This window comes from Ranitomeya variabilis, chromosome 3 (assembly GCF_051348905.1).
Source record: "Ranitomeya variabilis isolate aRanVar5 chromosome 3, aRanVar5.hap1, whole genome shotgun sequence".
NCBI classification, from domain to species: domain Eukaryota; kingdom Metazoa; phylum Chordata; class Amphibia; order Anura; family Dendrobatidae; genus Ranitomeya; species Ranitomeya variabilis.
The window spans coordinates 462,466,404-462,483,600 of record NC_135234.1 but is presented as its reverse complement, the minus strand read 5'-3'; the positions used below and the strand labels follow the sequence as shown (position 1 = coordinate 462,483,600).

General features: G+C 43.8%; 1 protein-coding gene across 4 annotated transcripts in view; it reads right to left on the bottom strand.

The window, feature by feature from the left end:
* Positions 1–17,197, bottom strand: part of NMS (neuromedin S) — a 103,610-nt gene that overhangs the window by 23,927 nt on the left and 62,486 nt on the right. For 3 of the 4 annotated variants that reach the window (XR_013223926.1, XM_077296610.1, XM_077296612.1), the window contains 3 exons: positions 15,969–15,995; positions 7,644–7,691; positions 4,739–4,774 (listed from right to left, as the gene is read on the bottom strand). Coding sequence is in view for 3 of the 4 variants with exons in the window: in XM_077296610.1 (XP_077152725.1) it covers positions 4,739–4,774; positions 7,644–7,691; positions 15,969–15,995 (111 nt within the window). In the remaining variant the exon portion in view is untranslated. The remainder of the gene's footprint in view (positions 1–4,738; positions 4,775–7,643; positions 7,692–15,968; positions 15,996–17,197) is intronic. The other variant, XM_077296611.1, reaches the window with a different exon arrangement.

Below are 17,197 nucleotides of genomic sequence, written 5' to 3'. Positions count from 1 at the left end.
CTATGCCTTCCTGCTAGCGCTATGTGTTGTGGTCCTCCCCTGCTGTGCTTACGGGATAGTCCCCACAACTGTTGTGTCTGTTTCTCGTGTTCCCTCACAACAACTCGATTAGATGATGTTCTGCTAATCCTCCGTCCCTCCCGGTGTTATGGTTGGGACGCACCCGTATGACGGGTAGGCTCGGAGCTCTTCCGGGGCCCTAGAGTCGCCCCTCTCCACAGGTTGCCCCCCAAGTCTGCATAGGCGATTTAGGTGAGACAGCCCGCCTGTGACTGACTGTCCTGCCGTTGGTTTGAAGTATTGCTTGGAGCTAGATATATGAATACTTCCTCGGCGTTCCGGCCGCCGGTTGTGCGCCTCAGTAGGATGTTGCCTCGGTCTTACAGCACGACTCCTACTGGTATTCTCCTTCTTGCTTTGATCTCGTTTCTCACTCAGCACAATATATCTCGCTTCTGATCCTTTCTTAGGGCACCGCCGCTATGCTGAGCAGGCACGGTCCCGTGACGTTCTTTCTTGTTGCCAGGCCTCTGTCAGGGTCCCAAACCTGACAGGGACCCTACCGAATCTTCCCCACAACACCCCCTGCCACAAGGTGTTGCCTGGTTCCAACCCAGTCAGCTTTCTGAACTCACTTCCTGCCTGACCCCCAGTTTACCCACACGGTGAGGAGTGGCCTAATAAATAGCACCCTTAGCTCCCCCTGGAGGCCCGACTGTGAAATGTATTGGTGTATGTGATACCTGGTCAGATGAACTCCTTCAGTGCCATCAGACGTACCATAGCCCCCCTTAGCGGCGGAGCCACAGTACTGCAACAACCAGGACTCTGGGGCGCTGCACTCCCCCCCGGTTAAACCCAGTACTCCGGGACTGGGAAGAAAACAACAATACATGTCAGCAAAAAGACATACAATTTTTGTGAGTGCAATAACAATAAGCATATTTGAACAGAGCTTCCCTTTATGGGAGGTGAGGACACTTAAACGTTACAAACATGGTTAAATACTTTCAAGTAACTTTTCTTACCCAACCGGGTATTCTACTAAGTGCAAAAATTTTTAAACATTAATTCAACATTGCCTTTAAGGATGTACACTCTGAATCCACTAAAGACCTTCTTATAACACATTATAAGGCTTAAGCAACTGTGCTACATTCTCCTACTTTATGTCTGCAGGACCGCCTGTCCTAACGGCTCCAGACCTACTGCCTCTCCTTTCTATTACAGGACCGCTCCTTTCAGCCCGAGCCTTCTGTCCTTCCACTACTATACACAGTATAGAACATGTTTTTCCTTCAGTTGGAGATTACTGAGCCATCCCTATATGGCTCCTAAGAGGACTCACCACTAACCCCTACGGGTTCACTTCCTGTCCTCATCCTTCTATTAACATTATTGAACATTTCTTACAATTAACTAATTGGTTACATTTAACTTTCACATATCAACATTATTACTTCTTCTTTCAAAGCATCATCATTCCTTAAGTGCTATCGAGGAACATCCCCTTTAAGAGGGGACCAAGTCTCTATGAGGTGGTACAACTTTTCAAGCTGCAAGTCCGTATGCAGCAAGGAGTCCAGTACAAGTTCCAATAACCGTATCTTCGCAAAGAGTCCGTCTTTTAGATAAAACCAGTAGAGAGCACCTTTAAGAAGGTGCAACTATGTACAAGGAGTATGTATCATGCATTGTTCATGATTCAGCAGTTCTGGATAACTTGTGCAAACGTAGAAAACAAACAAAAACAAGAAACAATAGGGATCCCGGGTCAACAAAGGGATCCCTTTAAGAGTTAACCCTGGATGGGTTTTAGCAGCAATGTAGCAAAAACAAACAGTTTGAAGAACTATTTACAATTGCAAAGTTTTCAGATATTTACTTAAACCAATCAGGGGGCAGCACCGGCGGAGGCAACCCCTTAGGATATTGCCCGCCGCCTGGCACTGCGTAAGGTGGAGTACTGTCCCATCTGGGGGTTTGTGTACCCACTGTCTTCGATGCTGGAGCAGCAGAAGCACCACCCGTCTGAGGAGGCGCCTCCTTGGCCACGATGGTGGTTGAAGGTACGATGCTGCCCGTTGTGGTCTTGACCATAGTGCACGTTGGAGTGATCTCGGTGGTCCTGGCAATGACCATGGGCTGACCACAAGGGGGCACCTTTGCTACAGGGGTTAGCTTCACTGGCACCCTAACCGGGGGGGTCACAGGGTTCGGCCTCTTGCGGACATTCAGGGCAAACCACCCTTTTTCCCCAAAGTGCCTGGTGTACGAGACTTTATTCCCCGGGTAGAGATCCCGGTCTGGGTGGCCCTCTCTGAGATGTGACTCAACATCCCTTCGGTTTACAAACACCTCCGCATACAGGCCCGGCTCTTTAATGAAGCCCCATCCTCCGCGGAGCTGGAAGGTGGTGATGATGCCCTGCCTGCGCGGGGCCAGGTAAGTGGTGGGGTCCTTGCGGGCCCGGTCCTTGACCGCCAGGTCTTTCTGATGGTAGGCCTCCAGCCCGGCCTGGTACGCCTTTTTCTCCCCCTTCCACTGCTGTTCCAGCTGGGCCTGGTATTCCTCCCAGCTCAGGGCCTGCACCATCTCCCCTTCTCGTGTCTTCACCCCGGGGAACCCCATGAGGTCGGATCCTGGGTTCACCCAGCGGCATACCGTGCGCTCCGCACGGGTCTCATATGACAGGGTGGTTGGCGCGATCGGGGCCTTCAGGCGGTGTTCCATGCCCGTGGCCTCCTCCCAGGGTAACAGGCGTTGGAGTCTATGGGTCCCAGGGAGAGGGGGTGCCGCAACAGGGCCTATTAACAAGTCTTCCGCCGGCGGGACAGGGTCGACGGACTCACCAGCCGATGCAGGCTTCTCCTCCGCAGCGGGTTCCGCTAACGGTGTCGACGAGGGCCTCAGCAACAACTCCGGTAGTGGTACAGGATCCGTTGTCAGAGGACTTCCTTCCGGCGCTACCTGGTGCGGAGCCTGGGCCCCCGTGTTCAGCTGAAGGAGCTGGTGAATCAGGTCTCCCATCTCAGCCTGCAGAAGATCAGCGTTGTCTGTGGAGTAGTGGCTGCAGTACTCATCCGGGTAGTTGGGGGAGACTTCTGCTTCCATCCCGCATTCGGGTTCTGAGCTGCTGGCCATGGCGTCCTCCACGTGAGTCGCTTCCTGGTTCTTTTCCCGCTCTCTCCTTCTTGGGCGGTTTCGTTTTCTCTGTCTCCGCCCCCCATTGAGGATTAGGAGGCGGATTTCTGCTGCTGACGGACACGTCCTCATGGTGCAGAAATATTTAGACTGGGCGGCCATTGTCGTTCGCGCTCTCCAGCTTGTCTACGCCCAGTCCACGCCCCTCTTCTTCTCCTGCGCTGTAATGGTGGCAGTTTTGGCGGGGACTTTTGGCGGTAAATGGCAACACACAGTCTTTGCAATAAAGTACAGTCCAAGCACAATAAATCACAGTTCCAAGGCGCACATGACCCGATTCCTCAGGCTTAAGTAGATCCTGTTCGTGACGCCAAGTTGTAGCGCCCCCACTGCCGCAGGGCCGAGGGGTACCCGGTACCGGGCCTCTGAGTCTCTGCTCTGGGGTTGTCACGGTGGCTAGACCCGGTCCGTGACCCTGCTGATGGGCGTACAGTGATAGATGTAGATAGTGGTGGTGGTGCGGTGCAGTAAATAACGAGGACACCAGGTTGCAGTCTCTTTACCTCTTTACTGAAGGTCTCTGGGTCCTCAGTCCGGAATACGGTTCACCGGGCTGCGCAAGTCCGGCCGGTCCGATGGCACCTCCAGAGTTCTCCTTGCAGGTGGAAATCTGTGCCTTCCTGCTAGCGCTATGTGTTGTGGTCCTCCCCTGCTGTGCTTACGGGATAGTCCCCACAACTGTTGTGTCTGTTTCTCGTGTTCCCTCACAACAACTCGATTAGATGATGTTCTGCTAATCCTCCGTCCCTCTCGGTGTTATGGTTGGGACGCACCCGTATGACGGGTAGGCTCGGAGCTCTTCCGGGGCCCTAGAGTCGCCCCTCTCCACAGGTTGCCCCCCAAGTCTGCATAGGCGATTTAGGTGAGACAGCCCGCCTGTGACTGACTGTCCTGCCGTTGGTTTGAAGTATTGCTTGGAGCTAGATATATGAATACTTCCTCGGCGTTCCGGCCGCCGGTTGTGCGCCTCAGTAGGATGTTGCCTCGGTCTTACAGCACGACTCCTACTGGTATTCTCCTTCTTGCTTTGATCTCGTTTCTCACTCAGCACAATATATCTCGCTTCTGATCCTTTCTTAGGGCACCGCCGCTATGCTGAGCAGGCACGGTCCCATGACGTTCTTTCTTGTTGCCAGGCCTCTGTCAGGGTCCCAAACCTGACAGGGACCCTACCGAATCTTCCCCACAACACCCCCTGCCACAAGGTGTTGCCTGGTTCCAACCCAGTCAGCTTTCTGAACTCACTTCCTGCCTGACCCCCAGTTTACCCACACGGTGAGGAGTGGCCTAATAAATAGCACCCTTAGCTCCCCCTGGAGGCCTGACTGTGAAATGTATTGGTGTATGTGATACCTGGTCAGATGAACTCCTTCAGTGCCATCAGACGTACCATAGCCCCCCTTAGCGGCGGAGCCACAGTACTGCAACGACCAGGACTCTGGGGCGCTGCAAATACCCTTATCTACTAAAAAGGTGGCTGGATCATAAAATACAATCACTTTGTGTTGTCAATATGTGAAAAAAAACCACTTACCTTTTTTGTAAATTCTTCTGTGGTTATGTGAGATTCCTGGAGAAGTAACAATACATGGTGTCAGTTGCACCTTGCCAAGAATGCAGTCTGGTGTAGTGAGATTTGTAAGCCAGGAAAGGCTTCCTTAGAAAAGGGTATGCAAATCAGCTCTTCTTCACAAAGGAAGAAAGCTTGCTAATTAAATTATACTAATTAAATCAACCCTGTAAGTCTCCACCCTACAACGTTTGAAACTACAGCGCATTTTAACTCCTTTGAGGCCGACCGATATTTTTCACTTTTGTGACTTTGTTTTTTCTTCCCCTTCCTCCAAGGACTATACTTTTTTTTCTCTATCGATATAGCTGAATTAGGGCTTTTTTTGTGGGATAATTTATAGGTTTCAGAATGACACCACTCATTTTACCATATCAGGTGCCGAAAACCGGGGAAAAAATGAAGTGAAGTGAAATTGTAAAAAATTGTAATTCCATCATTGATTTTCAGGTGTTGTATTCATGGCATTTAATGTGCAGTAAAAATGAGCTGGAAACATCAGTTTGCAGGTCAGATTACGGCAATAACAAAGTTCTGTAATTTTTTTTATTTTTTAACTGAAAAAAAATGCAGAAATTTTTAAAAAAATGTTGGTTGCGTCGTTATTTTCTGAGACCTGTAACTGAGTGCTGTGTAAAGGCTTATTTTTGTGTGCCGAGCTGACATTTTTAGTAATGCCATTTTCGGGTACATGGAACATAGTAATTGCTTTTTTTACCATATTTGGGGGGAAGGGAATATGCTGAGTGAAATACCTCAAATCTGGCATTTTGATTTTTTTTTTTTTTTTGGCATTTAATGTATGTTTTAAATAATTTTAGATGTTGAGATACCAGACTTTTATGGGTGTAGTAATAACAATCATGTTTATCATTCTTATTATTTTTTAATTATTTTAAAACTGGGAAAAGGGTGGTTTAGACTATTATATATAATTTTTTAATTATTATTTACATTTTTTTTAACTTTTTTTTAGTCCCCCTTAGCTACTTGAACCTGTGATTGCTTATACTATGTAATGGAAAGCATGGTCTCTTTGGAAGCTCAACTTGTGCCTGAGCTTCAGAAAAGTACCAAGAGGACAATGATGGAGGCTTTCAGGAGTCCACTGGCTACCATGGTAAGCATTTGGCACCTCCTTATCACAACACGAAGAGCGAATGAGAATCGTCAAGCGCACTATTTAAATGCTGCTGATTGACTGGTATTTAACCCTTTAGTGACAGAGCCAATTTGGTACTTAATGACCAAGCCAATTTTTACAATTCTGACCACTGTCACTTTATGAGGTTATAACTCTGGAACGCTTTAACGGATCGCGCTGATTCTGAGAATGTTTTTTCATGACATATTGTACTTTTAATGGTAGTGGTAACATTTCTTCGATGTTACTTGCGCTTATTTATAAAAAAATGGAAATATGGTGAACATTTTTAAAATTTAGCAATTTTCTAAATTTGAATTTTTATGCCCTTAAATCAGAGAGATATGTCATACAAAATAGCTAATAAATAACATTTCTCACATGTCTACTTTACATCAGCACAATTTTGGAAACAACATTTTTTTTTGTTAGGTTTAAGGTTTAAAAGTTGACCAGCGATTTCTCATTTTTACAGCAAAATTTACAAAACAATTTTTTTAGGGACCACATCACATTTAAAGTCACTTTGAGGGGTGTTCATGACAGAAAATACCCAAAAGTGACACCATTCTAAAAACTGCACCCCTCAAGGTGCTCAAAACCATATTTAAGAAGTTTATTAACCCTTTATGTGCTTCACAGGAACTGAAACAATGTGGAAGAAAAAAATTAACATTTAACTTGTTTTTACAAACATTTCACTTCAGAACCAATTTTTTTTATTTTCACAAGTGTAAAAAGAGTTGATGTGCAATTTCTCCTGAATACGCCGATACCCCATATGTGGGGGTAAACCACTATTTGGGCGCACCGCAGAGCTTGGAAGAGAAGAAGTGCCGTTTGACTTTTTCAATGCAGAATTGGCTGGAATTGAGATCGGACGCCATGTCACGTTTGGAGAGCCGCTAATGTGCCTAAACAGTGGAATCCCCCCACAAGTGACACCATTTTGGAAACTAGACCCATTAAAGGGAACCTGTCACCCACCTGGTGTTTTAACTAAAAGAACCACCTTGTGCAGCACTAATGCTGCATTCTGTGAAGGTGGCTCTTGTTTTGGGGGGTCCCTTCCAACGCTGCAATATCACTTTTTATAATTTGCCCACCATACCTTTAGTCTGTCCGGGGGCACGTCTTTTTCCCCCGGACACAAACGCCTCCCAGCCATCTCTCAGCCCCTCCGTGCGCCGGGCGCCGCCTCCTCTACCTTCATTAATGTCTCTGGCACCTGCACTGTAAATTCCCATCATGTGATGTGAGTCGAAGGGCAGCGCAAACTGCGCATGCCCGAAAAAGGAACATACAGCAGTGTACTTTTGCTGTGTCCAAAACGCAGCATTCTAATCACGCAGGGAAATCCGCATGTGTTCATTGAATCATGCGGATTTACCACATCTAGTGAATGGCTATGGTTGAGACTACTCAGTAGAGGATAGCGTCTCCGTTGCAGACAATAAACATGCTGTGGCTCGTAAATCTGCACTGCGGGTGAGTTTATGGAGCGTTAAATATAAGCACAGTGGGAATAGGATTTCTATAAATCCCATGCACTGTGCTTCTAATGTAGAATGCAGCATTTTGGAAGCAGCGTAAGTGGGTCCAAATGCTGCTCTTCCTGATCATGGGCACGTACCTTAAGACCTCTCACTTAGTACCCTGCTCTGCTCTGATGAGGGGCAATGATGCCATTGCACATTTTACATGGATAAAGTTGTATGTACTTACCCCAGTTTTGAGGGCAGGATCTTGAGCTCTGGAGTAGTGAAACAGAAACTACAAAAAGGGACATTGTAAGAAAATAATTATAGATACAGTGGCATGTAAAAGTTTGGGCACCCCTGGTCAAAATTACTGTTATGTTGAACAGTTAAGCAAGTTGAAGATTAAATGACCTCTAAAAGGCCCTAAAGTTAAAGATGACCAATTTCCTTTGTATTTTAGAAAAAAAATATATTGAAATTTTTTACATTTTAAAAATGACAAAAGGAAAATGGGTGGATGCAAAAGTTTGGGCACCCTTGAAGATTTGTGTGCTCAGATAACTTTGACCAAGGTTTCAGACCTTAATTAGCCTCTTAGGATTATAACTTGTTCACTATCATCGTTAGAAAATCCCAGCTTTATAAAAACCCACCATCCTCTAGCCTTGTGCCAAAAAACAAAAGCCATGGTTCTTCCAAGCAACTGCCTATCACTCTGAAAATGAAAATGGTGGAGGCCCAAAAAGCAGGAGAAGGCTATAAAATGATAGCAAAGTGTTTTCATGTTGCCCTTTCCTCAGTTCAAAATGTAATTAAGAAATGACAGTTAACAGGAACAGTGGGGGTCAAGATAAGGTCTAGAAGACCAAGTAAAATTTCAGTGAGAGCTGCTCGTAAGATTGCTAAAGAGGCAAATAAGAACCCCCGCTTGACTGAAAAAGACCTTCAGAAAAATTTAGCAGACTCTGAAGTTGTGGTATATTGTTCTACTTTTTACAGACACATGCACAAATATGGCCTTAACCCCTTAATCCCATATGACGTACTATACCGTCGAGGTGGGGTGGGCCTTAATTCCCGGTGACGGGATAGTACGTCATACGCGATCGGCCGCGCTCACGGGGGGAGCGCGGCCGATCGCGGCCGGGTGTCGGCTGCATATCGCAGCTGACATCCGGCACTATGTGCCAGGAGCGGTCACGGACCGCCCCCGGCACATTAACCCCCGGCACACCGCGATCAAACATGATCGCGGTGTACCGGCGGTACAGGGAAGCATCGCGCAGGGAGGGGGCTCCCTGCGGGCTTCCCTGAGACGATCGGTACAAGGTGATGTACTCACCTCGTACCGAACGTCTTCTCCCTGCAGGCCCCGGATCCAAAATGGCCGAGGGGCTGTATCCGGGTCCTGCAGGGAGCACTTCCGGGTCGGAGCAGGCTGCAGATGAAAGCTGCAGCCTGCTCCGATGAAAGTATGATCGCAGATCTGATAGAGTGCTGTGCACACTATCAGATCTGCGATCTGTGATGTCCCCCCCTGGGACAAAGTAAAAAAGTAAAAAAAAAAATTTCCACATGTGTAAAAAAAAAAAATAATAATTCCTAAATAAATAATAATAAAAAAAAAATATTATTCCCATAAATACATTTCTTTATCTAAAAAAAACAAACAAAAACAATAAAAGTACACATATTTAGTATCGCCGCGTCCGTAACGACCCAACCTATAAAACTGGCCCACTAGTTAACCCCTTCAGTAAACACCGTAAGAAAAAAAAAAAAAAAACGAGGCAAAAAACAACGCTTTATTACCATACCGCCGAACAAAAAGTGGAATAACACGCGATCAAAAAGACGGATATAAATAACCATGTTACCGCTGAAAACATCATCTTGTCCCGCAAAAAACGAGCCGCCATACAGCATCATCAGCAAAAAAATAAAAAAGTTATAGTCCTCAGAATAAAGCGATGCCAAAATAATTATTTTTTCTATAAAATAGTTTTTATCGTATAAAAGCGTCAAAACATAAAAAAATGATATAAATGAGGTATCGCTGTAATCGTACTGACCCGACGAATAAAACTGCTTTATCAATTTTACCAAGCGCAGAACGGTATAAACGCCTCTCCCAAAAGAAATTCATGAATAGCTGGTTTTTGGTTATTCTGCCTCACAAAAATCGGAATAAAAAGTGATAAAAAATGGTCACGTGTCCGAAAATGTTACCAATAAAAACGTCAACTCGTCCCGCAAAAAACAAGACCTCACATGACTCTGTGGACCAAAATGTGGAAAAATTATAGGTCTCAAAATGTGGAGACGCAAGAAAACAAGAAAAAAACAAAAAACCCTAACCCTACCCCTAACCCTACCCCTAACCTGAAATACGTGGCACTGAAATACGTGGCACTGAAATATACGTTTATATACGTATATACGTATATAAGTGCCACGATATTTCAGTGGCCACGTATATAAGTGCCACGTATTTAAGTGCCACGTATTTAAGTGCCACGTATTTAAGTGCCACGTATTTAAGTGCCACGTATTTACGTGCCACGTATTTACATGCCACGTATTTTTCAGTGCCTGAAATACGTGGCACTGAAATACGTGGCACTGAAATATCGTGGCACTGAAATATCGTGGCACTGAAGTATTTACGTGCCACGTATTTTTCAGTGCCTGAAATACGTGGCACTGAAATACGTGGCACTGAAATACGTGGCACTGAAATACGTGGCACTGAAATATTGTGGCACTGAAATATCGTGGCACTTAAATACGTGGCACTTAAATACGTGGCACTTAAATACGTGGCACTTATATACGTGGCACTTATATACGTGGCACTTATGACTGTCAGAAAATGTTCAGTAAACGGTTAGGGGTAGGGTTTCAGGTAGAATTGGGGAGTTTCCACTGTTCAGGCACATCAGGGGCTCTCCAAACGCGACATGGCGTCCAATCTCAATTCCAGCCAATTCTGCGTTGAAAAAGTAAAACAGTGCTCCTTCCCTTCCGAGCTCTCCCGTGCGTCCAAAAAGGGGTTTACCCCAACATATGGGGTATCAGCGTACTAGGGACAAATTGAACAACAACTTCTGGGGTCCAAGTTCTCTTGTTATCCTTGGGAAAATAAAAATTTGGGGGGCTAAAAATCATTTTTGTGGGAAAAAAAATATGTTTTATTTTCACGGCTCTGCGTTGTAAACTGTAGTGAAACACTTGGGGGTTCAAAGTTCTCACAACACATCTAGATAAGTTCCTTGGGAGGTCTAGTTTCCAATATGGGGTCACTTGTGGGGGGTTTGTACTATTTGGGTACATCAGGGGCTCTGCAAATGCAACGTGACGCCTGCAGACCAATCCATTTAAGTCTGCATTCCAAATGGCGCTCCTTCCCTTCCGAGCTCTGTCATGCGCCCAAACAGTGGTTCCCCCCCACATAGGGGGTATCAGCGTACTCAGGACAAATTGGACAACAACTTTTAGGGTCCAATTTATCCTGATACCCTTGTGAAAATACAAAACTGGGGGCTAAAAAATCATTTTTGTGAAAAAGAAAAATAATTTTTATTTTCACGGCTCTGCGTTATAAACTGTAGTGAAACACTTGGGGGTTCAAAGTTCTCACAACACATCTAGATAAGTTCCTTGGGGGGTCTAGTTTCCAATATGGGGTCACTTGTGGGGGGTTTGTACTGTTTGGGTACATCAGGGGCTCTGCAAATGCAACGTGACGCCTGCAGACCAATCCATTTAAGTCTGAATTCCAAATGGCGCTCCTTCCCTTCCGAGCTCTGTCATGCGCCCAAACAGTGGTTCCCCCCCACATAGGGGGTATCAGCGTACTCAGGTCAAATTGGACAACAACTTTTAGAGTCCAATTTATCCTGATACCCTTGTGAAAATACAAAACTGGGGGCTAAATTTCATTTTTGTGAAAAAAAAAAAAAAATTATTTTCACGGCTCTGCGTTATAAACTGTAGTGAAACACTTGGGGGTTCAAAGTTCTCACAACACATCTAGATAAGTTCCTTGGGGGGTCTAGTTTCCAATATGGGGTCACTTGTGGGGGGTTTGTACTGTTTGGGTACATCAGGGGCTCTGCAAATGCAACGTGACGCCTGCAGACCAATCCATTTAAGTCTGCATTCCAAATGGCGCTCCTTCCCTTCCGAGCTCTGTCATGCGCCCAAACAGTGGTCCCTCCCCACAAATGGGGTATCAGCGTACTCCAGACAAATTGGACAACAACTTTTGGGGTCCAATTTATCCTGATACCCTTGTGAAAATACAAAACTGGGGGCTAAAAAATCATTTTTGTGAAAAAAAAAAATAATTTTTATTTTCACGGCTCTGCGTTATAAACTGTAGTGAAACACTTGGGGGTTCAAAGCTCTCAAAACACATCTAGATAAGTTCCTTAGGGGGTCTACTTTCCAAAATGGTGTCACTTGTGGGGGGTTTAATGTTTAGGCACATCAGGGGCTCTCCAAACGCAACATGGCATCCTATCTTAATTCCAGTCAATTTTGCATTGAAAAGTAAAATAGCGCTTCTTCCCTTCTGAGCTCTGCTATGCGCCCAAACAATGGTTTACACCCACATATGGGGTATCGTCGTACTCAGGACAAATTGCACAACAACTTTTGTGGTCTAATTTCTTCTCTTACCCTTGGGGAAATAAAAAAATGGGGGTGAAAAGATCATTTTTGTGAAAAAATATGATTTTTTATTTTTACGGCTCTGCATTATAAACTTCTGTGAAGCACTTGTTGGGTCAAAGTGCTCAACACACATCTAGATAAGTTCCTTAAGGGGTCTACTTTCCAAAATGGTGTCACTCGTGGGGGGTTTCAATGTTTAGGCACATTAGGGGCTCTCCAAACGCAACATGGCGTCCCATCTCAATTCCAGTCAATTTTGCATTGAAAAGTCAAATGGCGCTCCTTCCCTTCTGAGCTCTGCCCTGCGCCCAAACAATGGTTTACACCCACATATGGGGTATCAGTGTACTCAGGACAAATTGCACAACAATTTTTGGGGTCCAATTTTTTCTCTTACCCTTGGGAAAATAAAAAATTGGGGGTGAAAAGATCATTTTTGTGAAAAAATATGATTTTTTATTTTTACGGCTCTGCATTATAAACTTCTGTAAAGCACTTGTTGGGTCAAAGTGCTCACCACACATCTAGATAAGTTCCTTAGGGGGTCTACTTTCCAAAAGGTGTCACTTGTTAGGGGTTTCAATGTTTAGGCACATCAAGGGCTCTCTAAATGCAACATGGCGTCCCATCTCAATTCCAGTCAATTTTGCATTGAAAAGTCAAATGGCGCTCTTTCCCTTTCAAGCTCTGCCCTGCGCCCAAACAATGGTTTACACCCACATATGGGGTATCAGCGTACTCAGGACAAATTGCACAACAATTTTTGGGGTCCAATTTCTTCTCTCACCCTTGGGAAAATAAAAAATTGGGGGTGAAAAGATAATTTTTGTGAAAAAATATGATTTTTTATTTTTACGGCTCTGCATTATAAACTTCTGTAAAGCACTTGTTGGGTCAAAGTGCTCACCACACATCTAGATAAGTTCCTTAGGGGGTCTACTTTCCAAAATGGTGTCACTTGTGGGGGGTTTCAATGTTTAGGCACATCAGGGGCTCTCCAAATGCAACATGGCGTCCCATCTCAATTCCAGTCAATTTTGCATTGAAAAGTCAAATGGCGCTCCTTTGCTTCCAAGCTCTGCCATGCGCCCAAACTGTGGTTTACCCCCACATATGGGGTATCAGCATACTCAGGACAAATTGTACAACAACTTTTGGGGTCTATTTTCTCCTGTTACCCTTGGTAAAATAAAACAAATTGGAGCTGAAATAAATTTTGTGTGAAAAAAAGTTAAATGTTCATTTTTATTTAAACATTCCAAAAATTCCTGTGAAACACCTGAAGGGTTAATAAACTTCTTGAAAGTGGTTTTGAGTACCTTGAGGGGTGCAGTTTTTAGAATGGTGTCACACTTGGGTATTTTCTATCATATAGACCCGTCAAAATGACTTCAAATGAGATGTGGTCCCTAAAAAAAAATGGTGTTGTAAAAATGAGAAATTGCTGGTCAACTTTTAACCCTTATAACTCTGTCACAAAAAAAAATTTTGGTTCCAAAATTGTGCTGATGTAAAGTAGACATGTGGGAAATGTTATTTATTAAGTATTTTGTGTGACATATGTCTGTGATTTAAGGGCATAAAAATTCAAAGTTGGAAAATTGCGAAATTTTCAAAATTTTCGCCAAATATTCGTTTTTTTCACAAATAAACGCAAGTTATATCGAAGAAATTTTACCACTAACATGAAGTACAATATGTTACGAGAAAACAATGTCAGAATCGCCAAGATCCGTTGAAGCGTTCCAGAGTTATAACCTCATAAAGGGACAGTGGTCAGAATTGTAAAAATTGGCCCGGTCATTAACGTGCAAACCACCCTCGGGGCTTAAGGGGTTAATGGATGAGTCATCAGGAGAAAACCCCTCCTGCATCCTCACCATAAAATTATGCTTCAGAAGTATGTAAAAGAACATCTAAATAAGTTTGATGCATTTTGGAATCAAGTCCTGTGAACTGATGAGGTTAAAATAGAACTATTTGGCCACAATGATCAAAGGTATGTGTGGAGAAAAAGGGGCACAGAATTTTAGGAAACTAATATCTCACCACGAGTCGCCAGCCATTAAGCATGTGGGTGGATCAATCTTGATTTGGGAATGTGTTGCAGCCAATGGCATGGGGAATATTTCACAGGTAGAGGGAAGAATGGATTCAATGAAATTTCAACAACAAAATCTTGATGCAAACATAACACCATCTATAAAAAAAAGCTTCTACAAATGGATAATTATCCTAAACACATGTCAAAATCCAGAATAAACTGTGTCAAAAGGAGAAAGCTGAAGGTTTTACAATGGCCCTCACAGTTCCTTGATTTGAACATCTTTGAAAATCTGTGGCTAGACCTAAAAATAGCAGTGTATGCAAGATGACCCAGGAACCTCACAGAAGTGAAAGAATTTTCCAAGGAAGAATGGATGAAAATCCCACAAACAAGAACTGAAAGACTTTTGGCTGCCTACATGTGTCATCTTTAACTTTTCTCTTTTAACCCCTTTCTGCCAGCTGACAGAATAGTACGTCAGCTGGCAGAACCCCCGCTTTAAGGTGGGCTCCGGCGGCGAGCCCACCTTAAAGCCGCGACATGTCAGCTGTTTTGTACAGCTGACATGTGCGCGCAATGAGCGCGAGTGGAATCGTGATCCGCCCGCGCCCATTAACTAGTTAAATGCCGCTGTCAAACGCAGACAGCGGCATGTAACTACCGCATCTGGCCGGGCGGCCAGAAATGACATCATCGCCGACCCCCGTCACATGATCGGGGGTCGGCGATGTGTCAGGAAGGTAACCATAGAGGTCCTTGAGACCTCTATGGTTACTGATCCTCGGTAGCTGTGAGCGCCACCCTGTGGTCGGCGCTCACAGCACACCTGCAATTCTGCTGTGTAGCAGCGATCTTATGATCGCTGCTACATAGCAGAGCCGATCGGGTTGTGCCTGCTTCTAGCCTCCCATGGAGGCTATAGAAGCAAGGCAAAAGTGAAAAAAAAAAGTAAAAAAAAATGTGAAAAAAATAAAAAAAATATAAAAGTTTAAATCACCCCCCATTCGCCCCAATCAAAATAAATCAATTAAAAAAAAATCAAACCTACACATATTTGATATCGCCGCGTTCAGAATCGCCCGATCTATCAATAAAAAAAGCGTTAACCTGATCGCTAAATGGCGTAATGAGAAAATAAATCGAAACGCCAGAATTACGTTTTTTTAGTCTTCGCGATATTGCATTAAAATGCAATAACGAGCGATCAAAAGAACGTATCTGCACCAAAATGCTATCATTAAAAACGCCAGCTCGGCACTCAAAAAATAAGCCCTCACCTGACCCCAGATCACGAAAAATGGAGACGCTACGAGTATCGGAAAATGGCGCAATTTTTTTTTTTTTTGCAAAGTTTGGAATTTTTTTTCACCACTTAGGTGAAAAATAACCTAGTCATGTTAGGTGTCTATGAACTCGTACTGACCTGGAGAATCATAATGGCAGGTCAGTTTTAGCATTTAATGAACCTAGCAAAATAGCCAAGCAAAAAACAAGTGTGGGATTGCACTTTTTTTGCAATTTCACTGCACTTGGAATTTTTTTCCCGTTTTCTAGTACACGACATGGTAAAACCAATGATGTCGTTCAAAAGTACAACTCGTCCCGCAAAAAATAAGCCCTCACATGGCCAAATTGACGGAAAAATAAAAAAGTTATGGCTCTGGGAAGGAGGGGAGCGAAAAACGAAAATGAAAAGACGGAAAAAGCTCCGGGGGTGAAGGGGTTAAAGATCATTTCATATTCAGCATGCTTAACTGTTCACAATAGCTAATTTTGACCAGGGGTGCCCAAACTTTTACATGCTACTGTATAATGTAGTAAATAATGAAACGTTATGATACTTACTCTTTTGTATATTTCTTGGTTGTTCTCCTAGAATAAAAATTAAAATATTTATTAAAATGTATATTACATACTGTACATACAGAACATTATGGTACCTACAACTTTAAGAGCTAAGCCAAATTTCAAAGATACACTTTCCTTAGCCTTACATTTTTATATGGTTATTTCAGAATTATAGCGAATCTGTCACCAGGCTTACACTGAGCATCTGAGAGCAACATAAACTAGGGGCAGAGATCTGGATTCGAATGCTGGGTTACTTCTTGGGCTTTTTGCCATAATTTTGAATAAAATACAATGTTATCTGCTGTATCTCTTTTAGCCCTCTCAGGGATAAGCTGCTTCTACATAGTCCTCGATATGCAAGAGCTATGGATATCCCCACTCCCACAATTGCCTTTCTGCCTATGCACAGTATAGTGCAGGTGGTGTTTGTTGGTGATAATGGAATCATCAGCAAATTTATTAAAACTAAAGCTAGGAGACTAGTAAGTAACCCACTGCTGGAATCAAGGTCTCATCCACATTTTATGCTGTCGTCAGATTGAGAAGAATAAACCTGGTCACATTCTCTTTAAAGGAGTTGTTTAAACACAGACATGGTGATAAATGGGTAGCGATCAATATCTAATCTGTGAAGGTCTGTGTGCTATGAGTTGACCTCTGCTATATGTTAGTGATGCAGCACTGGTCCCAGAAAAATATATAAAAAAAACAAAAACTGACGCAATAATAAAAAGGCATTGACATCTATAGTGTGATATTGCACATTGATAGAATATCTTGGCCTCCATTTCTGCAATTTTCGTGTTTTATATATTATTTTGTTTACCCACCAACCACAAAGAGTACCTTTGTGGGACCCTAGATCTAATATTTGTCAAACATGCCTCTCTTGGCCTAATACCCTGCAAATATAAAGGGCAGGTAGGATCCAACACTAATGAAAAACAACCATAGGCTGATGGGAGGAGTGCGCAGTAAACTGGCTGAGCATACTGCCAATGAGCCCAAGGCTATGTTTAATTAGTCCTGGATCCTACCTGTGTGAACACAGTGCTGCTGTATTCTTTGGTTTGAATAGAATGCAGTCATGGCAGCTTGCACCTGTTCACACTTGCTATATTCTGTTAGAGGCGCTGATTAGCTGATTAATTTTTCTTTTTTGTACTACTAATTTACATGTGTAATAGTAAGTTAACATTAAAGCCTAGATATTGGCTCTCTTA